Here is a 23,916-nt window from a genome sequence, read left to right as displayed (position 1 = left end):
AACTTTGGAGATATTGCAGTTTTAGGCAAGGGATCCACCAACCTTGGGGGGCAAGAATGTGGTCTGTGCATCGGGATTTCTGTATCTCTGCTTTTCACAAGCAAGTACACTCAAATAGTGCATGAAGTGATGCCATGAAAAAATTTTCGACAAATCATGCAAAAGTAGTTCAACTTGTTAGGATAAATAAGTTGCGGCAAAAGACTAATAATTTTACTTTTTGTGGAACTCACAAAATTTTGACATATATGTTTTCATCATATTCAGGATGAATGTTTTCATAATGTTCCATCAATTGGATGCATGACATGAAAATGGTCACCAACAACATAAAGTTTTTCCTGTTATTTAAATACAAAATTGCCAGAAATATGTGCAGGGAATTAGGAAAACCGAAACCAAAAGATCATCGCATGATTCTGACCAGTAACGGGTAGCAGTGATCCTTTTCATAGCTGGGCCAGGAGTCATCACCATTCACAAAGCTCTGATGACGCCTCCAAATTTCTACGTCATAATTCTCTGTTACGCTGACCCGCAAGCCATTTTCTTTGATTTCCTCCAGGAACTTGTCCAATGAATCACCTCTTTTGGGACTGAACAATAGAGCTTCGCTTGGCCCCACTTTTTTCAACAAGCACTTGACAAGTTGTGCAAGCCCCTTGTGGAATTCCTTAAAAAAGGTGCTGCCAAATCACATATCAAGGTTAAAGTATATTGAGAAGATAAAAACAGCATAATGATTTGACGAGCACAGTATTTTATGCTTAAATATGCATTAGTAGTACGTACAAGATAGATGTGCCTTGTCAACTCATCAAGATCTACATATCTCTAGGTCATTAAGAAGGGCATCCATATAATCATCCAATTGCCTCAATAACTCATCGAAGAATTATTTGATTAAACAAAAAAGTGGCATGAGTCAGATAAATTTAAGAAAGAAGAGTGTGGTGTCCACACAAAAGTTGGCCCATTGTGACTACCATCTCAGCACTACACAAGTCCAAATCATCAATACTTTTCTAAGAAGAAAAAAAATCCGAATATGAAAATAGCAAATCCAATATAATTTTTAGTAATTAGGATTCGTAAGTGCTTGGAGTCGCACGCTCTGATTCTCTTCTCTTTCTTTTGTAATAGAAAAAGTGCAGGACACTATGCATGTGGCACTAAGAAAACAACAGAGGAGAGAGAAACTCACCAGTCACTTGCAACAATGAGATCAAAAGAGTAAGAAATGTTTGAAATTTCATCCTGATTCCAATGCAACATCATGGGTTTTACTTTTGTATCACCAAATGCTCCAGAGTTGATCTCTATATTACGCTCAATATCTAGACATTAAGGATCCTCAGTTTTTCTTTCATATTTCAGCTTTTTGGGGAGGTGGGTAGGAGAGTGTCTTCTGCAGCCAACACGGATAATGAATTTCACAACTAACATGATCTTTTAAGTTTAAATGCTCAAGCCGGATTGAATGAAAAGGATACAGTTGACTACTTGAGCGTTTCCATCTGAGATTACAATTTCGGAAGCCTCAGCAACAGCTGCAATAACTAATGCCGCCAAGCCATAGCCTGATCCTAGTTCAATAACTCTTTTAGACCTGAAAATCGAGAGGGAAAGTCGAGAAACTCTGTAAGTAAAACCTAAAGTTAAAGTTGTTCCCAAGACAGAGAATGAAACATCACAATCAAACAAAATTTTGAGACAGCAATTGAACCATTTATATAGACCTGAACATATCTGCATGTGACAAGCAAAAGTATGCAAGAACCTCTTCTGATGGCCACTGACCTGAAGGAACATGTAAAGTTAAAAGTTCATACAAACAGAGGCTATTAACAATTCCCCATTTGAAATCACAAAGATTACGACTGAGTACATATATCTGCAAACATGAAACTGTAATAGCTGCATTGAAACACTAATAAATCCGAACTTATGAAATTTACAAAAGAAAAAAAAAAGGCATAATCCCTTGAAGCTTCTAACTACAAGTGAGCAGAGCTTTTAAAATATTTTGCTAAGATGTCTTATCCATAGATTAGTCTCCAACAACTAAATGCATAAAACTTTACCTCAAGAATTCAAGAATCAGCATTGATTTTTTAATTCTTCCGTAAAAGTGAACATTCAATATGAAATAAGCCCATTAGTCCTAAACTCGTAAATAAGCAAGACACATAATCTTCAATTTTGATGCAAATTTGTACGGTTTCAAAGGAGTACAAAAAAGGAACTTACATACAAGGCCAGTATTATCAATTTCGTGTTTATTACAAAACTCAAAATCACTGAGGTCAGCCACATTGTTCACTCTCTGGCTGCATAAAAAAATCAACATAAACAAACTCATCATCAAAGACTTGCAATGAGCCAAAACGCAACAACAATAGCATATATATATATATATATATAAATTGTTTATATATAATATATATATATAAACAATTTGCTAATAATTACCCAAAAAGGCCTCAATTTCCATCACAAAGCACGAAAATTTTAGAAAGAGAGAAAAGGCATCAATAAGTTTTTTGGTCTTAAGAAGAAAAAGAATCTAATTTGAGCTTCGAAATCGATCAAATGCGTTAAAGAAGGTAGATTTCGGAGAGTTACGTTAGGAAAAGCTTGGGAGCTTCGTCGACGGGTAAGGTGAAGCACAAAGTGGCGTCTTTTGATTGTTTCGTCGTTGACGACGGAGAAGAATCTGAATCTTTCTCGGCGTCGGCGTCGTCGGCCAATTGACAAGGTATCAAGTTAAATCCTCGCTTGGCCTTCCTTGAAACGCGCTTTATACTGATCTCAGAACTGTCACCTGCTCCGATCACACACGAAACGAGGATCAAAATCATCCGCGAGAGAGAGAGAGAGAGAGAGAGAGATTCAGGTAGAGTACCTGAGGAATTGGGAGGACGACGGCGGAGAAGAGCTTGGCGAAGGAGTTTCCATCTGAGAGACGAAGCTTTCTCAGCTCCGTCCTCCATTGTTTCTTTCTGAACACTCTCTCTCTCCGTCGCCACTTCTTCCTCAACCGCCGGAAACGGCCTGGTCTGGTGTCTAGATGCTGTTAAATGGGCCAGGCTTGCTACAAGATATGGGCCTAGATTATGACCCAAGGCAGGAGATTGAGCTTCTGAGTCTGCACCATTAAGTCGCTTTTCTCTCTTCATCACGTCGTGTTGTCGCTCTGCCAGTGAAGTTATGTTTATCTTATTGTCGTTTTTGAATATATTTCGTTTCTCGTGTCAATTGTGGTTTGTTGTCGTTGTTGTTCTAATTGAAGGTCGACGTCATTTGTTTAGCGTATTGCCGTTTTCATGCTGATGTCGTTTCCCGTCTCTCTCCCCGTTTTTAATATATATAGTTGATTGATATCGTATCATATGCTTATTAATACTTTTAGTAATCACGTTTTTGTTCATGTCATCGTCGTTTTATGGCTGATCTGAGTGCAGATAGTTGAGCATCACTCTTCCGTTAATAACGTTTGTTAATTCTATTGATGTTTATTGACGTCGTTTTTTAAGAAGAATGTCGTCCTTCCAGTCTGTTGGATCAGTTTGCCGTCGTTTCTATTTACACGATGATGTTTGGGCGCATTGCAGCTTCTGCTGACATTATTTTCGTCCCATTTTATAGTCATTTATCGGACCTTTTTTTTTTTTTTTTGCATTCTGCTTTGAAGCATCTTTGGATTGAGTGGCTCCCTAATTATAATAGTAAAAATAATTAACAAAGCTGAAACATGTAAGCAGGATTAGGTTATAATGTGACTTCCTCTGGTCCTGTCGTTTTTTGTTTTTTATTAATTAAGTTGTGTCGTTCTCAAACTTAATATGGTTTATCTATGATTGTCCTTTCTTCTACGCTATTATTGTTTGGTGTCCTTTACCAACTTTATGCCTTCTTTTAGATCTTTGTCGTTCTTAAACTAGAAGTCGTTTATTTACGTTAGTGTATTTTATTCTATTCTTGTCGTTTGTTCCATTATATTTGTTTGATGTTCTTTAACGTGTTCATGTCGCTTTGCGATTCTTGTCGTTCTCACATATAGAGTCATTTATTTAGGTTAATGTTGCCTCTGATTTTGAGTTCTTTAAAAGAAAAGGAAAAAAAAAAAAAAATGTTACCAGTATTCTTAGTTTATTGTTGCTATCTGGTGTGTGGGAAAATGTGGATGACGCGTGGAAGAACAACAGTGTGATACGTAGCCATGCTTTTCCTTAAAAGGCAACAACCCTTGACGCTGGGGACTCCCTTTTCTTCTGCTGCAAAAGAAGCCCAACTTAGGACGCCGACTCCTCATGACGACGACATGTCGTACCGTCGACCTTACGACGGAAATCCTTCAGGAGAAAATTAATTGCCAAGAAAGACAACTAGGTTGAGCAAACAGAGATGGCAAGAGGAATGCCCCAAAAGGAGAAAGCCTGACATCGCAAGTTGCGTACAGAAATGGGAGATGTCTGCAATGCATGCATTAATTGTAAACTCTTAAACCGCCCTACGGGGGACAAAAAAGGGTTACAGGTACGAACAGAGCTGTAATATGAGACTAATTGGCTGAGTGAACAGTTCACAAAGTGATTAGTGGGCTACGGTCTGGGCCTAGAAAGTCAGACCATTTGAGTGCTTCTGCCTACAAAGGAGACCCACCCAATGAAGGAAGCTCGGCTATAAAAGGGGCAAAGCTCCATACAGGTTAGAGGTTTGCTTCCTGAGAGAGAGAAAATGAGAGAACAACAGTTGATGTAAATTGTAACAATCTCAAAAAGAATATAAAATCACAGTGGATGTAGCTCTTCATTAACAGAGTGAACCACTATAAATTTTGTGTGTTCTTCTACATCAAGCATATTATCTCATATTGCTCACCATTCTAAAAATACAACAAACACTTCACTGCATAAATTGAGTATACAGTCAATATCAAGCCGGTAATCCAACAGGATACCTAGAGGTGACCCGGCCTATTTCTGTTGACGAGTTTTCACCGTCAACACTATCTTCTCATGGTCGGCGGTTATCACAATTCATGTCGTTTTTTGATGTTGTTGTCGTTTCTTTATTTTTGATGTCGATCTTTAGAATGCAGTCGAACTGCTTTTTAATGTCGTTCTTTTAGTTGTTGTCGTTTTCTTTGACAACCTCGGTGGTTGATCGTTCATAGTTGATACTATTGTTGTCTACATTTTTTATGTCGTATTTATGTTATTATCACTTTCCCGAGTCTGTCCATGTCATGTATTAGATTGTTCTCATTCTTAAAAGTTAACGTCGTCTACTCAAATAATGTTGTTGTTATGATATTGTCGTTTTTTGGGGTTACCAAGTTTATGTTGTATTTTACTCTATTGTCTTCGACTCTATCTGCGTTATTATCTGTCGTTTATTCTTCCTTGCCAAGATAAATTCGTTTTTAGAAATTCTTATCGTTCTTAAAGTTATTGTCGTTTATTGTTTGCTTCTGATTTTGACGTCTTTTTTAATGTTATTATCGTCTGTTGACATTATTTCTCTCTCGTTGTCGTTTTTCACAGCTCATGTCATTTGTATACACTACTATCGTTTCTCATTTTGATGTCGTTTCTAATAAAGTGGGGTTCTTAATTCTTATCATCATTTTTCATGGGTATCATGGGTTTACTTTGATAATATTTGTCTTGTCGTTTCCGTTTTTATGTCGTTTTGTGGGGTTAGTCCCCTCTTCCCCTTTTATGTTGTTTTAGGATGACACATTTTTTTTCTTTTTTTAAACATTTCTTGATGGCCCAAGTACATCATTAATTTTTCAACCAAAAAAAAAAAAAAAAAAACATTACCAATTTCAATGACTAGCGAGTGAGCGACTCCTCCAGGCCAAACTCAAGGACCAAGGAAAGGGCTATTATGATTGTCGTTTATATATTTCAAATTATACCATGCATGAACTATATACAGCTGTTTACAGTGGAAGAATAACGTAGATAAATACAACAAATTGAAACATATCAATTCCCTAATTGTTCATACAAGTGGGCATCCTTTAACCACAACCCCTTGTTGGGTTGGGCAAGAAGCCAAGGGACAACCCTCCGAGTCATTTCCCCACCATTTGAGGCCTACATGTTCCATTCCCAAACACAAGTAAAGCAACACCCCCATGAAGGCTAATCCAGCATCAAGTGCGCCGGACAGCACATAGTTGTGGCGACTCCACCAGCCGCGGTGGTACCTGTAAGCAACAAAACCGGAGGCAAATCCGATAAGAACCCAACTGGTGTAGTTTACTGCAGTGGCTGGGGGCATGTTGCTTATAGCCCCAAAGATCACGGGCATGTTGACGAGTCCAATCCAATGCTTGTTAGGGAAGGCCTTGTGTGCAAGCCAAACTAGCACGGGAGCTATTGCACCAACCAAGAAAAACCAGTTGATGGAAGAGTAATACCCAAGATCTCCAAAGATTCTGCGAGGCCCGACCAGACCCCAGATGACGGATGCGTCGTAGAAGACATGGTCACCGGGACACGTCCAGGGGCTATCTGCTGGAAGCGACGCCCTGTCGCATATGTCTGGGATTGTGTCCATAAGCCACCACGCTGTCCCTAAATGCCCAAATGCTGATATGATAGTACCCACTACCTGATAAGAAGAACATTCTTAAAGTGGTTAGAAAACTTATTATTAAGTGGTTATTTGTGCTTCATTTTGGGAAGCAAAATGGGATGTTGAAACCTGTGCCATGAACATTGATCTGGGAGGAATCTTCATGTAATGGCCGAGCTTGAAGTCTTGCAAAAATGCAATCCCCTGCTTCATACTTATGTAGCCATAAACCTTGAAGCACATGTTAGCAACGGGATATCCCGGGTATATATATCCAATGATATACTCTGTGATTACATTCAAGCCTGGCGTCTGCAAGAACCGATACAAAGTATTACTCTCATAAGGCACCAAAGGTGAAATAAATCCAACTTTTGTTAGAGATTGAAAGCATAACTTTGGCAAGATGAGTGGACTTGCACCTGATTAGTTGTGGCTTTGATGACGCCAACAGGAAGAGTGAAAAACATGGCTAAACCACATGCCAGCAAAATGCCCCACCATGGCAATTGCAGTTGGCCATTGTAATACTGGCATGTAAATATGGTCGCTACTATGTTAACAAAAAGGATAGACATGAACCACCATTGAGGAACTTGTTCATAATTTCTCATGAGTCTTGTATGCACATCCATCTTTTTCTCTTGGAATGCTGACTTGGTTAGCTCTCGCATTTGTCTGCTTCCAAAAATTAGTCCCACTCAGTATAACCCACTTTAATGTTCAAGCAAGTTCAACCTGCTCTTTATTCAGCTAAAGTAAAAAGAAGAGGCAGCTTTATTTACAACTAAAAACGGATAAAGAAAGTATAAGCGCTCCAGACAGAATGACTTGGTTAAAGATTGAAAGTTACTAAACACTTCATGTTTATATTACTTTTACCTTTCAAGTTTATGGGTTTAACAAATAGTTCAATAAGATGGAGCTTTGCTATTATTTTGCAGGTATTGATATGGCGATTCCTCATCAATGTATTTACTGATCTTGACAGTTTAAGCAGTATAAAGAATCAGAAGAAAGCATTCATTCAAAGTTAATAAAAGTGGCAAGCTTACCTCCCATTGAAGAGGATAACGTGAACAATAGTGGCAGTAAGGCAGGCAAAATTCAAACCATATGCAATAGCAAATAATGTGCTCAAATGGAGAGGGCCCTGGCGTTCATACGCGTCCAAATCGAGGTGGAATTTTGAGTCTGTTATTGCTGTGACATTGTAGTTTTGTCCATTAGACGTGAAAAGGCCATCTGAGAAAATGGGAAACGTTTTGGCCTTGTAGAGATTGAGCCAATAAGCAGCAGGGACAATGACATAGAGCATAAGGGCAAACCCAACGGCCACGTTTGCAGTGGCAAACCATGGACTGGCAAGTGGGCTGTCGAGGTAAGAGGATATGCTGGACCAATCAAATCCAAACGCGCCAACACCGAGACCACGAAGTCCTGAACCTAGCTGATTGGCCAAGATTGAAGCGGGGAATATCCAGCAAATCCAAGATAGGGACGTTAGCCTTGAGAACAGGTAGCCTGGAAGGACATAGTAAGCAAAGCTACAAATAAAGGCAACGAGAAAAAATTGATTCCGGGTTAAGCCCCCCTTTGGCCTCTTGTCTTTCTCGTGTAATGCCCTGCAAGAAAGAAGTGGGTGACTAAATTGCACCTAGGAGAGAAACGAAAACACGCCTAAAGAATACTTCACGCAATATATGTTTCACAGCATGATTACAACACTGACTAATCCATAAGTTTTAAGTGAATTCTTAAGAAAAACGAGTTCTTTTCATGGTTTCTGTTATAATGGGAGTGAAATATTAGGCTGTTAGCTACTACAGTATAACTTGTTTAAGATCCAGTTGGGACTAAAAATCACCTCAAACAACACACACCACTAAAAGGAATTAAAAAAAAAAAAAACCTTAATCATGATTATTATGAAAATAAATGTGGCAAAATTTTGTAAGTTTCGTCAAAGTTAAAGTACTATTTGTCTCAACTTATTTACTCCTAAGAAGTCGAGTTTTAGTTTCACGGGCATAATCTTTTTCTATGTTGAATATCATTTTTCAGTTACCACCATTGATTTAAAAAAAAAAATGCTTACTATCCACGGTGAATCACTTACCATTGGTTAAAAAAAAAATAATAATAATAAATACTTACTATTGAAGGTGAATCTGAGATTATGAATTCCTGTTCAATAACTTAATTTATGGGTGTCAAAGTGAAATGTATAAATGATTCGTCAAAATAGAATACTAATGCTACACGGCCAGTTTTTATCTTCCATTTCCTTTCTCTAATAAATGCATAACATTACCTTTGTTCAAGAATACAATTCTAATTTCACCCAGATTAGAATCAATAATTTAAAGGGATTTTTCTGGTAAAATTGAAAAAATAAACTATTAACATTTCTCTACTTTTCAGTTAAATCTATTATCAATTTTATTTGACGTAATTATGACCGGATTCAATGGTCAAACTCTACTGGTAGACTGGCTCACTGGAGAAGCCCTTTAATAGGTAAATTATTGTCCTTCGTACATAAACATTTAACACGTGCATTGAAAAAGCTTACCACTTTAACATTTAAGACAGTAGACACCGTACCCCTAGGGGAAAAAAACAAAAAATAACACGTTGAGAAAAAAAAAAAGAGCTTTCTAGTTCTACTGTAGGAATTCCACGTTAAATTTAGTTAAAATCACGTAAAAAGTAAAAACTGATAAAAGTCAAATCTAACTATTCAAAACAGATCCTGATCTTTTCATACTCAACCGCAAAAGTCAACTAAAAATTCAATAATATCCACAAACGTGGGGATAGTCGGTAGAAAAACGTTACCGGAAGAGAGAAACCTGAACCAGATTCTGCGGCCACCACATGGCCGCGGGCTCCACCAAAAACCGCCGGAACAGCCCTGCCCACCCGAATCCCAGCACCTGCGTCGTCACCACAACCATCAACGCCACAAAGAAGCTCAGATTCCTCTTGTAGAACACCTTCACCGCGCTCACAATGTGGATCGCGTACACGTTATCCGCTCCAGAGTTGGCGAAGATCGTGATCAGAACGTGCTCCTTCACGTTGAACGGCCCCGGATTAAGCGAGAACTCGAACCTCCTCCCCTTGAAGAACACTCGATCGGTGATCGCCGACGCCATGAGGTGGCCGATTGGAACCACCGCGATCTGAGCCGAGATCGACGTGAGCGACATGGGCTCTTTCCTGTACCAGAAGAACTGCTTGAGGAAAGACAAGACGAGGCAGGCGACGATCCCGAGGGTCCACGTTCGGAAGGTGACGGCCGGGAGGGAGGGATCGTCCGAGATCGGAACGGTAAGAGCGACTTGTTCGATGGGAGAATTCTCCCCCGGCGATGGCGTGGTGGAGCTCGTGGAGGCGGCATGATCGGACTCGGAGGCTTTGTCGCCCTTCGGAACTGCGGAGGAAGAAGAATGTCGGAGGTTTCAAGAGTGTTTGGATGGTCGGAAAATTAAGAGAGAAAGTGAAAGAACAATGGAGGGAAAGAGAAAAAATTCTTACCGAATGGAGCTGTGATTTCGCGCTCGGTATCGATCATCTCGTTCTTCTTCTCAATTGGATCAGAGAAAACCAGGCTTTAATCAGAGTCCAAGGCCCATTTGGATACAAAAAGTTGGGCTACGATTTGTTAGGCTAGCCCAGGATGTGATCATCGACGTGGTGATCAATCGTGACCGTTCAATTGAGACCGTGGGGTTTTTGGACGGTGTGGATATTCGCACTCTAAGGACGTTAATTTAATTTCCAAAAAAGACGCTGTGTATGAAAATTCTATGATTATTAGTCTCTGCTTATGTCACTGCTTACGAGGATAATTTAATGAGGAAAAAACAACGTGACAGCTAAGCTAAGTTGAAAAGTGATCCATCCGCCTTTCTCTAAATTCAGTTCCATGCAAAAAAATCTACATATTCCAATGTATTTATGCCCATTTTTTGGGAAGATACATTTCTCGTTGATGAGGTTTAAAATGTTGAAAAGTAACAACAATTATTGGAAAAAAAAAAATCCCAAAAATTCTCTTATGAACCAACAATTAGCTAATTTTGTGTAATGGTTTTTTTTTATTTCCCTTAAATTTTTTTGACAATTCAGAATTGTATATCATCAATATGATTGATGATATATATATATATATATATCTTGCACCTACTATAAATTCTTTAACATTCTGCGTTAACACATATTAAATCACACTTCATGGACATATAAACTAATAATAATACTTATTTATTGCCACTTTTTTTTTGTGCTGAATACTTTATTGCCATTTATGTTTGCTCTATAGTTTTTTGCTAGAAGTTGGCTCTATGGTTGGTAAAACAATTAAATACTTACCATTATTCAATATAAAATAGTGTGTACAAAACCCACTACATATTTCCTTCAAAAAAAAAAAAAAAAAAAAAAAGAAGAGCACATTACAAATTAAAACAAGATTAAAGGTGATCCTACAAGATTCTTAAAAATTAAGGGGTGGGACTTAGGAGTAGGGGGTCTGCTTATATTCTGCTGGAGGGAAAATTTCCAAATACCCCAAAAAAAAAAAAAAAAAACAAAAAAAAACAAACAGAGAGAACTTAAATGACTAATTTTGTGAACTTAGCTACAAAGAGTCCGCTAGTTTGCGACGTTAATGGATCAAAACGCAAGGTCTTTGGTATCCTTCCGCTTCCACAGGGCCAACTTTTGGTAGCGTCTATCTCCTGCAACTCTGCAATATCAAAATTGAAAGTGACGAGCCCGACCTCGCACTAAAATCAATCACTAAAGGATTTTTAGGAAGAGACGTCACGACACTAATGATTAATGATTGTAAAAATAATTTTGTTTTTCTTGCTGTCTATATGTCGTGGCCCTGCAACATTACCACGTCCAATGACTGGACTTATGTTGGTCGCACATCGCACAATGTGACAGGTCTAATAAGTTAGGCCCCGTTCATTTCGCTGATTCGAGTTTAGAATTCGAATTTTGCTACAGTAAAAAGCTCTCACAAACAATAACATCTAACTTTTTTGCTACAGTAAAAAATTCTCACATAAAATCACATCTCAACTCGAATTAAAAACTCAAATCAGCAAACTAAACGGGCCCTTAATTTATATTATAAATGTTCGGGCTCTTACTTTCCCTGTAATATAGAAAGTAAGGATTATTATAAGTGATGTCCCTAAACAACTTTATGATTGTTCTCAATTTGTCTCTTGAACTTTAAAAATTCTCACTTTATCTTTAAATTTTGAATTGTTCCCACTTAATCCCTTCTGTTGCAATTTCTGTTAAAAACAGACAAAAAATAGAGAATAATAAAGTCACGTGACCTTTCTGTTGAATTCTTGTTAAAAAGAAACAGATAAAAACCACATGGCCGCACTTAATCTCCTCTATTTTGAGTTGATTTTAGTAGAAATTACAATAAAATGGGCTAAATGAGAAAAATTCAAAATTTAGACGGCAAAGTGGGAATTTTTAAAGTTTAGGGGACAAACTAAGAATGACACCAAAGTTCAAGAGCACCAGTGAGAATAATCCTAAAAGTAATATTACGTTTATTTAGCATAACACTAACATTAGAAAGAAATAACATCGAAAAATTATGTTGCACCTTTCTAAGGTTAGTTTTACATACGCTTCCCACTTACCACAGCAAAAGCCTGAAGTGTTAATCGAAAAATTCAATTTGGAACTACACAGATCCTTTCTATTCCTATTCCGAAATTGAGAGATTTCAAGTAAGAAGAACTTTACCAGCTGAAGGGTTCTCCTTGAGAAATTGCTCTACCACATCTTCATTCTGAGCAACTGTCAAACTACTTGACAAAAAAGGACGAACTAAGTATGCAGATATACAATATATGTTTATAAGATTTTATTGCAGTTCCTAAAAAATCTAGTCCCTCGTACGTGGTTTTGTAACATTCATATAGTAAATTAAAATAAAAAATAAAAAAACAATAACAATAATAATAAATAACAAACCTTTGGTGTTACTTAAGAAACTTAAATTTTCTCTTATACCACTAAGCCATCGAATTAACTTTTATTCTAGTTAATCAGATAGCTATGATTTGACGGATTGCTTCCTAATGAAACACTATGATCTTGGCCTTAATATACCCATACATACATACATGATGTGTGTGTGTATAATATATCATACAACCAACAGAAAGGACACCTGCAAGTACTGTAGACAAGCAGCCCTCCTGCTTTCAGCAACCTAAAACCGTTTGTTAGGAGTTTCAACTGCAAACAAAAAGGAAAACACGTGTTTTGTTACTTGTGTATAAGAAAGCACCAATTCAAATGTAAAAGTCAGAACAAAACTCATTTCTAACTAGGAAGGATCAGTTCTTGACAAAAGCCGAGAGACAATGATCGATGATCATTGTTTATCGAGCAAATAACAAACGTAATAGGAGAAAAGATGAATAAGAAGCTGCAACGAAATTGAAAGAGTAGCAAATTTGACAAGTAAATGTAACAAAACTGTAAAAATACTATTTATCGCCATTAGTGACACAATCACTACATATTAGCGGTATATTTAAACTGCCACATATCAGAGTGGGACTTGTTACCTCTCTTATTTTGTTGACAGTTCTCTTTCGGTGACATTCGTGTACATTACCAGTAGAAGTGAAAGACATTGCTCAATCCAATTAACAGATCAAAATTAGTTACCTGAAGCAAAGTTAAGCTATCAGTTCTCTCTGCATCCAATACGCGGCGTTGAAGAGTTTTCCAACCCCAATGTTCAAATTTTTGGATATGTTTAATTGATCCATCATGAGTGCATTCTGCATCTACTAGCACCTGAATCAAATCCATCGAATGGTGGAGACAAAATTGAGAAACAGTCGACTCAAAAAAATTAGACTACAAAGTGGAATAAAAGTTGTACAAGAAAAGGAACTACAAGAGGAAAAAAAAGGAGTAGGTGCAATTTACACCTTGTCATAACCCAAGCTCAGTATCTCACTATCACAAAGAGTTTGATATAATTCATTTTTACTCAGCCCAACCACACCAGAAAGCCCACCGTAAAAGATCAACTCTGGTTGTTGATTCTCCGGATTCATAGAAGCATTTTCTCTTGCTCGGGCCGCCTTTTTCCTCTCCTTCCATGTTCTCTTCGACGTCCACTCCTTGAATCGCTCGACATTTTCTCTGAATGCGGATTCACCTACAAAATTCTAGAAGGAATGATAATGCATCAAAAACATGAAAAATAATTTCAAAGCATCAACAAAATTGAAGTTTAAAACTAAACAATTATGCTGGAAAATTACATGATCTAGAATCTGGATGATTTCTGATAGGAACTAGAGAGAATGTTGTTCCGTCAGCAACAAAAAGCCGGCAGCGCTCGCCCAATTCGTATTTCTGAAGCATTGTCCTGCAGGCTGCTAGACGATGCCTTGAGACATCAACGCCGGTTACAGAACCTGAATCCCCTAGGAGGTCTAACATCATACAAAGTTTAGCACCTGAAGATAAAAGACATGAGAAACAAAAGCAACTAAGAAAGTAAGTCATGAGAAACTCGAGAACTCATTGTAAAGTGTTAAAACTAATATGCCTACCAAACATTAGGTCTTGTTTGGTGAGAGGGGAGAGAACCTTTCCCTTATGGCATATGGTATGAGAGGAAGTAAAGAAAACAAAATCACCTTCCTCGTTCGTTATAGAATGCAAGAGAAAGGATAGAAAAGATTTTATTTGTACAACTATCATTTTATCCTTAACGAGTGATACTAAAATGACTTGAGACCATAATTCAAATAAACAGATAAGTTCCTTTCTTGAGAGAGAGAGAGACAGAGAGAAAAAAAAAAATCATCAAGTAACCCCGTTAAATTGAGAGGGATCAAAATTGCGGTTTTTTTTTTTTTCTTTGAAGGATAATTGATTACCCGACCTATTCCCTTCTCTAATCCTTCCTATTAAACAACTGCAGGTCCTAAGATCACTTCACTAGTGCCCATAACTCTATCATTCCTTCCACTTTTCCCTCTTATCAAACAAGTTCTTAAGCGAGATTGATATAATACCAAAACTTGCAAAACCACTAGTACAAGCCAATTTATAAAAGTCAATTCACCTCAAACATATTGACCAAGGTCATGAAAGACGCGTTTGGTTTAGACCACATGAAATACTTATCATTCCAATTAATGTTCTTCTAAAAGAGAACAAGATTTATCAAACACCAAAAATAAATAACAACCACCAAAATGAAGACTTACCAGGAGCGGCACAAAGATCAAGAACATGATCACCAGCTGAAATATTCAAAGCTGAAACAGCAGCTCCAGAAGCTGCATCGATTCCATATATCTGAGAGGCCAAACAATCACATTTACAAAACATTTCTCCAAATAAAATTCTGGGTTTTCTTCAAAATCGTTGATTAAGTAAGAAAACAAAATAAAAAAAAAAATTATTTTCTTTGGTTTTAGTGCCTCTCACCTTTCCTTCTCTGTATGCCTTTGAGTTGGCGATATGAATATTTTGGGGAAGAGAATAAAAACCAGGCAACCAACCCACTTTCTCAAGCTTACATTCCATGTCGTTTTCAAACTCTTCTATTTCCGCTTCACAACCAAGCTTTAGCCTTTATTTAGATTACGAACAAAACCATAACAATTTTAAAAACAAAAAAGAAAATTAGCACAAAACAAAATATGAACAGAAAATGATAAATGAAAATAAAATAAAAGCCAAAAGTTCACTTTTTGAGAAGAATTATTGAAGTGGCTACCTTATGTAACGAGGGGTTGAATCAGTGGCGGAGTAAATCGACGGGTTGAGCCCATTGGCCTCCAGAAATTCAACAAATGCCTCTGGTAATGGTAATCTTGATGTTTCTTCTTCCATCAATCAATCAACAAGTACCCGAAGATTAACTTTTTCCTCTTTTTTTTTTTTTTTTTTTTTTTTTTTGCTCCTGTGCTTTCTTTATCCTGGGAAGGAGAAGAAGAGACGAGAAATTTGCCCCCCCCCCCCATAGAAGGAACGACATTGTTTTCGTATGGGACATCCAAAGATTAAAGAGTAGTCTATTCAAAAAAGAATCCCACATACAACACGTCGTTTAAAGTTCAAACGACATCAAACATAATTTTGAAAAAGAAAATTACAGTTTTGGTATTGGTAATTCTAAAACAAGAAACGATAGTATTACTCTTTTTGTCAGTATTTTACTGTTTAACACGTATATTTTATTATCTCATTTTTTATTTAAATAATAATATATTAATATATCGTGTTAGTGGAGTTCATGTGTCAAACGGTATATGGAGAAAATGACAAAGAGAATGATAAAAAAAGTGATACTAACACTGGGGGCGCGGGGGACAAGAGCGGGGAGGGAAAATATTCTTTAACACGTATACTTTAAACCAATCCCCGTTTAAAGACAGACGAGACCGAGAATATTCTTTTACTACCATATTGTTAGATATCCAAATAAAAGTTTACTATTCCTCATGAGTGTTAAGTTTAATGCTTATAAGCAACATTGTATAATCTATCCTATTACAGTTATGAATAACCTTTTAATCAAATATATTTCTCTGGACATTTTGGGTGTTGTATCGCTATGAACCATAGAAAATCCCTGAGTCAGTTTTGCCCCCTTGAAGTTTGAGCTATAAAAGGTCCTTATCATGTAACTCTTGTCGTTCATATATATTTACACCCGTAACGTAGACAAGATAATAACAACAATAACACTGTAACATGCACTGCGTCTTTAATTATCAATGAGGGTAATATACTTAAAACCCCATTTTCCTAGTCGAAAACAAAAACGACAACGACAATAAAACCGGAAGCAGCAGCTGCCTACACCTCCTCAAGGTCCAACACCCCTCCCCCATTTCCACGGCCTACGACAACAAAAATTCTGCCTCTTGGACCCATTCTCCTTCGACGACATCAAAAGCCGAGGGTTCGAACTCAACAACTTTCACTTGACGGAGTTTCATTTTGACGGCCACCTCTTACGAGTTATGCCCTTCTCGTGTACATTAAATTAATTCTTTTGATTGTCGTTTTTATTGATTATGTTGCTACTGTCGCTTGACCAGTTCATGTCATTTTCAAATTTTGTAATCGTGGTTTTGGTTATTTTTTAGTGGTTGTCGTTTTTGTTGATGTCATTTCTTGTTCACTCTCACTTATTAGTGATTGTCGTTTATCTATCTACCTTATGTCGTTTCCTTGTAATTGTCTTGTTTGTTTGTTGTCGTTTATACTTGATGGCGTTCTCCTTTATTTTCGTCACTGTCGTTTCTAGTTTAAATGTTGTTTTACTGTCGTTTTTAGATATCTTTTTTTGATGTCGTTTTTTAATTACTGTGTTGGTGTTATTTTATATCTATAATTCGTAATGGTTTCATCATACTGTCGATGCTACGTTTTTATTTTGTTATATTTATAGACTTTTTTTGTCATTTTCTCCATTGGACTTGTTATTTTGATTTTGATGTTTTCATGCTTTCATCGTTGTCGTTTTCTCATGACTTCGTTTTTATGATGGTCGAACAAATTGTCGTTTATCTACTTGATGTCGTTTTCTTTATTCTCATCTCATTCTCTTTTCATCAAACGCAACTACGCCAGTGACGAAGCCAGGATTTATTAGTAGGGGAATCATTTTTTTTAATCGAGATCATACTAATATTTATAGACTTAATAAAATTAAATATTTTTTTTGGAGAATGAGTGAAACAGTATAATTGCTAGGGTGATTAGTAAATTATAACATAATTTTAAAAACATGTAGTTTATAGCATAATTTAATATCTCAAACTTTCAATAATATTAAAAATCCAAAAATACCCCTCTCATTCCCACCTCTCTCTTCTTTTCCCTAGTCCACCGTGGCCGGTCATCGGTGACCGGCGACTGTCACCGGAGATAGTTGACCAGCGGCCGTCGTTAGCAACCAATTTCGGCAGCTGGTAAATACCGTATTTACTATTAAAATATTGTATAAAATAATAAATACCGTATTTATTATATTTATCTGAAAATCCAACAATCGACTCCGACGATTGCTAAATACCGTATTTACAGGTAAATACCATATTTATTAAAAAATCCAATGACTTGCTCCAGTGACCGATAAATACCGTATTTACCAATAAATACGATATTTACTAATAAATACCATATTTATTCAAAAATCTGGCGACCAACTCCGGCAACTGGTAAATACCGTATTTATTGGTAAATACTATATTTACTAATAAATAACATTATCATATTTATCTGAAAATTCAGCAACCGACTCTGGCAACTGGTAAATATCATATTTACTAGTAAATACTGTATTTACAAGTTAATACGATATTTACTTATAACATTTTATTTTTTTTGAAAATCTGGCTACCGATGCCTGCATCGGTAAATACCATGTTTACATAGAAATATAGTATTAAGGCAAATATATAACTACCGATGCCAGCAAATGTTAAATCTGACGCCAACGTCAGCGTAAGAAACCAAATCTCACTAGAAAAAATTAATGAAATAACACAAAAATACAAACAAATGTAACAAAAAATCAAATCTCAAAAAATACAAAAATCAGAATAAATCCACAAATTCTCAGAACCAATTCACAAACTCACATCTAAGAAAAAAAAACAGGAAATCACACCATCGATCTACAAAAAAGCTGTTTACCTCAAAGCCACCGTCCACGACCTTGCCGACGCTCTGATTTAACCAAATCCAGCACCCATCCGAAATCCAACGCCACTGCAAACTTTCGATCATAGTAGATCGTGACAAAAATTAACCCTCTTAAGCACATCCTTTTCTTTAACAAGTTCATCGACTCGCTCCCACAGTGACTTATTCATTTCAAGTACTTTAACTCACTTATTGAACATGGTCTGGTAGGATTCCTGAATGGTTTCAACAGTCAGATCCTTACCATCACTACAACTATCAAAATCTGAATCGGGTTTGTCTTCTTTTCAAATTTCAGAAACGGTTGCAGAATGTGTTACAACACTGCTGTCAGAGACATCTTGATCGACATAGACATTGAAAGCAACATAATTGCTCACATGATTATCTTCCTCCTGACTGTCTTCAGAATCCTCATCACTCTATGTGACGTTAAGAGACTTATTCTTCTTCTTGAGAGTGTTAGCACATTCAGAGCCGTAACCGTCGCACTCTCGGCACTAAATTCCCCTATTCTTCTTCTTATCATTGGAGGAATTTGCAGCTCCCTTATTTTTTTGAAAATTGTTAGAGTTGTCGAAAGTTGGAGTTTTGTTCTTCTCGTTGAACTTCTTCATCACCCTGTTAAAATTCTTAGTCAATCGAGCAAGAGACTCCGTCAAGTTTTCATCTTATTCTTCAACATTATCTTCCACTTCAGCTTGGAGAGCATTCCCTTGAGAAATCTCTTTCGCCTTCTTATTTGGATTCAGATTCATTTTGGACGTCTGCAGGGAGCCCATCAACTCGTAAAGCCTTTTAGAGTCAACATCCTTCGCCTTTTCAATGACGGTGACTTTGTAGGCAAATTTAGGGGACAACGATCTCAACTCCTTCCTGGGCAGTTTTGTCTTGGGAAATTTTTCACCAATAGAAAATGATTTATTACCGATGTCACATAGTCTAGAATTGAAATCAGAAATGGTTTCATTTTCAAGCATGCAGAGCGGCACATACCAGGGGGTAGCGACTATTTATTAAAAACACAAGACTCTGCTAAGTGGTAACACGATGTATAGAGTCTGACACTTGTCCGGTGCTGGAAGGTCAGAAGGAGAAGTGTTCTAAGCTTTGAATGGAAGCCCCGGTAAACGGCGGCAGTAACTCTAACTGTCCTAAGGTAGCGAACCTAGTGGTGAGAATCTACAACTTGGATAGTCTGATCGCTGTGGTACCCTCATGAGCGGTCTCCAAAATCTCGCACGCCTCCTTTTGTCGAGTCACGTGTTGAGATGAACTTGAGCTGGTTGGCATCAACCCCGTTGAATATAACATTTGGAGCACAGGAGTTATAGTTGGCCAACTTATCTTTATCAGTCGTCTAGGAAGTTTCAGGCTTCAGAGACTCTTTTCTTGCAACATCCTTGGTTACAGAATGAGTCCATCCAGTCAATATTGCACGTCAATTCTTATCTTCCACAAAAAATCTGGTTCAAAACTTGCCTCAAAATCCGAAAGAAATCATCATAAAATCTAGTTCGAAATATGCTTCAAATTTGATTCAAACCTCCCATATTTTTCTGCGCCAAATCCAATTCTTGCACCAAGATCCACCTTATCCTCTTTTTAAATTTTACAACCAGATGCCAATGTATTACCAACTAAGCAAAAACCTACAATTTCAAAATGAAAAACGCAGATATACTATTATTTACCAATCTTTAAAAAATATGCTATATCATTAAAATGCACTAACAAAATATGCTATTTTGCTATATTTTTCTTTTTTAAAAATCTAAATGGTTAGCCTAATACAATGTAAAAAACTATAAATTTAAGGAGTGGTTTAAGTTTAATTTATACACATACTTATTATATTAAAATTAAAATTAATATAAAAACAAAAACAAAAAATCTAGGGGCCCCCTTACCCTGCGACCATGGTCTGCATCCCTTACGTGACCAAGGTGATATTCGCCCCCAACATCTCTTCCTCTGCCACCTTTCTCCTCTACGGAGTGGCGATGGATGACAAAGTCTTTGGTTTCGACGACGTAATCCTCCACCACAACCAACACTACAAAATCAATCGGCCAAACATTAGTATATGTTTAGTTTACGGATTCAGAATTACGATTCAGAATCATTTTTTATTTACGTGTATTTTTTATGAGAGAAAATACTGTAGTGAGTCACGAATCATGATTCGAATCATGACACGAATCCTAACATCATTTAAGCCTTTATGACCTCTAATATAATTCGACAAATTGCACAGTCACAAAGGATTGGATGTTATTGTGGAATCGGTTGCGACATCAATACAAGTGAGCCATTCCAACAAGTGGGAACAAAAAAATAATTGAAAAAAAAAGAAGATAAAAATTAAAAAGGCATTTCTTTTGTGGGTTTTAGCGGGCATTCAACTATAGTAGTTGCCTCCACACAATTCATATATTTCATTGGTCGCGAACTTCCATCATTTCTTCAAAAGTTCAAATGCAATTCTTGCTTTAGGTTTTTTCCATGAGTAACACTATTTCTCACAAGTATAGTATCTTACATGAAAAAGACAACAAACTAAAATAAAATAGAACTCTAATCAGACAATGGATAAAAATGATACCAACTTTCGGAGATATTTCAGTATTTATACAGAATAAGGAATTCTAAAGTAACTGCTAGTTTTGTGTTTTCTATGGTCAGATTCATATCAAATTCTATTAATTTTTACCTTTAATTTGATTTAACTTTAATATTGCACAACTGATAGTGATTCCTACCATAAAAACCTCCGCCTAAATATGGTTACCAACGAAAAATCCAATATAATGTGTACCTAATTCTCTCTCTCTCTCTCTCTCTCTCTCTCTCTATATATATATATAAAGATTTCCCTATGCGTGGTGTATTCTCATATTCGAGTTTTGAGATGTGACATTTTTTGAGAGTTTTTTACTGTAGTAGATATTTTTTGAGAGTTTTTTACTATAAAAATTTAAAACTGAAAATTTAAATCGGTGAAATGAACGAGACCGTGAATATTACTCCTTCACATTTGATATGTTGTCAATGACTAAACAGTGATTGGTCCCTACATTTAGCACTATTAGTAGATTAATTTTTTAAGGTTCTAATCTTGAGGACCCTAACCACAGATTCACACAATATAAAAACCAGAGCAATGAAACAACTGCTATAGCACTTACCATCAAAAAAAAGCCCAAGGATTTTTTTTTTTTTTTTTTTTTTTTCCGGGAAAACAAAGCAAACAGCTGCCTCGTTTCTAGAAGCTAAAGCCTCATAATATATAACGAACAACAAAGCTTTTCTTCATGGCAAGGTTTAACCTTTTCTCAATCTTAAATCTGTTGGATTGATACAAAATTGAGTTTCTTCCTTGCTTAATTTTGATATGGGTATTTCTTGTTTTGGTTTCTCTTGTGGGATTGTTCTTCTTCTTATGCTCTGTAGCTCAGGAGCAGAAGTTGTCACCATTGATGTTCACGCAGCCAAGGATCTGATGAAGTCTGGACACGGTTATCTTGATGTTAGGTAGGAGACTCTGAATCTTTATTCTTTATTTTGTAGGAGCTTTCTCTAGTACAATTACAAAAAATAACTACAGATAATTCTTAATTTTTAATCGTTAAATATATATTAAAAATTATTTATTTAATATTTTTTTTAATTTAATATGATATTCACTTAATTCAACGGTTAAAACTCCCACTACTATAAAATTAGCCAATCAGAGAAATTTCTTATTTTTTTCTTTCTATTATTAATTCTCAAATATTAGATTTAATTGGGTCTGAAAAAAATATAAAAATTCTCTTATACGCATGTCATATTGGTACGCTTGACGTACGTTCTGGATATGTTGAAAGAAATTCTAAAAATATAATGATTTTAAGATTTTTTTTTAATATTGGAATATGTAAAATTTTTTTGTGATATATAACAGGACAGTAGAGGAGTACAAGAAGGGTCATGTTGAAGTAGCCAAGATTTTCAACATTCCTTACATGTTCAATAGTCCACAAGGTGCTTTTCTCACTATTAGTCGTTATGATTTTTATTTTCATTTCTCCCAAATTATGTTTTGCCTAATTTTTTTTAATTTATTTTTTATTTATAACATTTTGCCTACAGGTAGGGTGAAAAATCCTCAATTTCTAACAGAAGTTTTATCTGCTTGCAACAAAGAGGACCGACTTGTTGTGGTAATACACGTCTCTTTCCGTGGATTATTAGACTATTTTAATTTGAATTGTGAAAATAATATGATCATTTATTTGCCACGTGTTACAAAAAATGCTGTATAAATTTTCTTTGATTCGTGGTTTATCTGTACTAACACATTATCTATAAACTATAAAGGGTTGTCAAAGTGGAGTAAGGTCCTTGTCTGCAACTTCTGATCTGCAAAATGCTGTAAGTAAATTCAACACTAATATTACAAAAAAATTTTAATCGTTAGTTATTTCTGTACCATCTGACTGTAACATTTTATTTTATCTAATATGATTTGGGACTTTCTCTAATAATTTATGTGAAAATAAATTACTAGAAGTATCTTAATTTTCAACCGTTAGATCTGTATCAAAATTTATCTATTCTGTATATTTTTTTGATCTGATGTGATTTTGATTAAATTTAACAATAAAAAACAGAGACTATCGGTAGGACAAACTACCTTAGAAATTTTAATTTGCCTAAAAAACTGTATTTGATTTTTAATTTAATGGTTAAAAACTATGTCTTATGAGTAGAGTTTTCTGTTTTCATACCCTTTACCTAAATTCTCCAAATTAAAATGAGGTTACTAATTGACATATGCATATTTATTTCTGCTTATTTTATTTACCAACAAGAAGTGAAAGATATGACATTTAAGACACGAAAATGGCAGGGTTTCAAGCATGTGAGCAACATTGGAGGAGGTTATCTCGCTTGGGTGGATAATGGGCTTCCAATTGAGAAACCCAAAGAAGATCTCTAGTTTTACACCCAAAAAAAAAAAAAAAAAATCTCAATTTGCATAATTTTCCCATTTATGAAGGAAGATTGGGCAAAATTTAAAGCTATGTAAAATAAACTACATTTACATTAAGGGTTGTTTCTCACTATTGAAGATGTTGTCTTTACTTGTGATCAATGTAATATGATCTTGCTTTACATTTAAGACACGTGGATGTGCCAGCAACTTTCTCATTTAAAAACCGGTGGGTGGCCCCAACATTTTTTTTTTTTTTTTTTTTTTTTTTTTTTTTTTTTTTTTTTTTTTTTTTTCAGCATACTTGGTTAAGGCTTTCTTTCTTTCTCTCTCATTTTTTTTTTGGGTGATATGATTAAGGCTTCCATTTACCAAGTTTTACGGAGGGTTGTACATAAACCGAATAACTCACAAATTCAATTTACCCCATTCCAATTTAACTCAAAAAAGATGATTTATAACATTATTTTTTATTTTTTAGCCCATTAAATATCTAATTGAGGTATTTGGGGTGATTTGTAGCTTGTGTCTATAATAACCCGTATATCTCAACACAACCCACACAAACATGCATGAGTCATGTCCTCTAAGTT

General features: G+C 36.0%; 4 protein-coding genes across 6 annotated transcripts; 1 reads left to right on the top strand and 3 right to left on the bottom strand.

Annotated features, from left to right (window-relative positions):
- Positions 1–199: 199 nt before the first annotated feature.
- On the bottom strand, positions 200–3,171 carry LOC21409314 (calmodulin-lysine N-methyltransferase). The gene is made up of 7 exons (XM_024177089.1): positions 2,906–3,171; positions 2,626–2,824; positions 2,251–2,330; positions 1,740–1,800; positions 1,494–1,609; positions 1,205–1,337; positions 200–686 (listed from the first exon to the last, which is right to left on the bottom strand). Exons 1-7 carry the CDS (start codon positions 2,991–2,993, stop codon positions 407–409), a joined length of 957 nt encoding a protein of 318 aa, XP_024032857.1. The 5' UTR covers positions 2,994–3,171; the 3' UTR covers positions 200–406.
- Positions 3,172–5,952: 2,781 nt separating this feature from the next.
- On the bottom strand, positions 5,953–10,568 carry LOC112095326 (oligopeptide transporter 7-like). The gene is made up of 6 exons (XM_024177070.1): positions 10,138–10,568; positions 9,436–10,033; positions 7,650–8,219; positions 7,017–7,272; positions 6,724–6,906; positions 5,953–6,630 (listed from the first exon to the last, which is right to left on the bottom strand). The coding sequence occupies exons 1-6, from the start codon at positions 10,172–10,174 to the stop codon at positions 6,016–6,018; spliced, it is 2,259 nt and encodes a 752-aa protein (XP_024032838.1). The 5' UTR covers positions 10,175–10,568; the 3' UTR covers positions 5,953–6,015.
- Positions 10,569–11,055: 487 nt separating this feature from the next.
- On the bottom strand, positions 11,056–15,574 carry LOC21409313. Of its 2 annotated transcripts, none has more exons than XM_024177085.1 (9): positions 15,404–15,574; positions 15,112–15,256; positions 14,889–14,979; positions 13,932–14,129; positions 13,593–13,825; positions 13,324–13,455; positions 12,818–12,885; positions 12,388–12,449; positions 11,056–11,350 (listed from the first exon to the last, which is right to left on the bottom strand). In XM_024177085.1, exons 1-9 carry the CDS (start codon positions 15,517–15,519, stop codon positions 11,217–11,219), a joined length of 1,179 nt encoding a protein of 392 aa, XP_024032853.1. In that variant the 5' UTR covers positions 15,520–15,574; the 3' UTR covers positions 11,056–11,216. The 2 variants fall into 2 exon arrangements, with proteins under 2 accessions (XP_024032853.1, XP_024032854.1); XM_024177086.1 differs by having other exon boundaries at positions 13,932–14,105.
- A 5,992-nt stretch (positions 15,575–21,566) lies between these two features.
- LOC21409312 (thiosulfate sulfurtransferase 18) lies at positions 21,567–23,357 on the top strand. 2 transcript variants are annotated; one of them, XM_024177096.1, is made up of 6 exons: positions 21,567–21,667; positions 21,799–21,879; positions 22,292–22,371; positions 22,480–22,550; positions 22,708–22,761; positions 23,240–23,357. In XM_024177096.1, the coding sequence occupies exons 1-6, from the start codon at positions 21,660–21,662 to the stop codon at positions 23,327–23,329; spliced, it is 384 nt and encodes a 127-aa protein (XP_024032864.1). In that variant the 5' UTR covers positions 21,567–21,659; the 3' UTR covers positions 23,330–23,357. The 2 variants fall into 2 exon arrangements, with proteins under 2 accessions (XP_024032864.1, XP_010113335.1); XM_010115033.2 differs by having other exon boundaries at positions 21,651–21,879.
- The last annotated feature ends 559 nt before the right edge of the window (positions 23,358–23,916 follow it).

Source organism: Morus notabilis, unplaced genomic scaffold, assembly GCF_000414095.1.
Source record: "Morus notabilis unplaced genomic scaffold, ASM41409v2 Scaffold384, whole genome shotgun sequence".
NCBI classification, from domain to species: domain Eukaryota; kingdom Viridiplantae; phylum Streptophyta; class Magnoliopsida; order Rosales; family Moraceae; genus Morus; species Morus notabilis.
The sequence above is the reverse complement of the archived record's forward strand: the minus strand, read 5'-3'. Positions and strand labels throughout refer to the sequence as shown.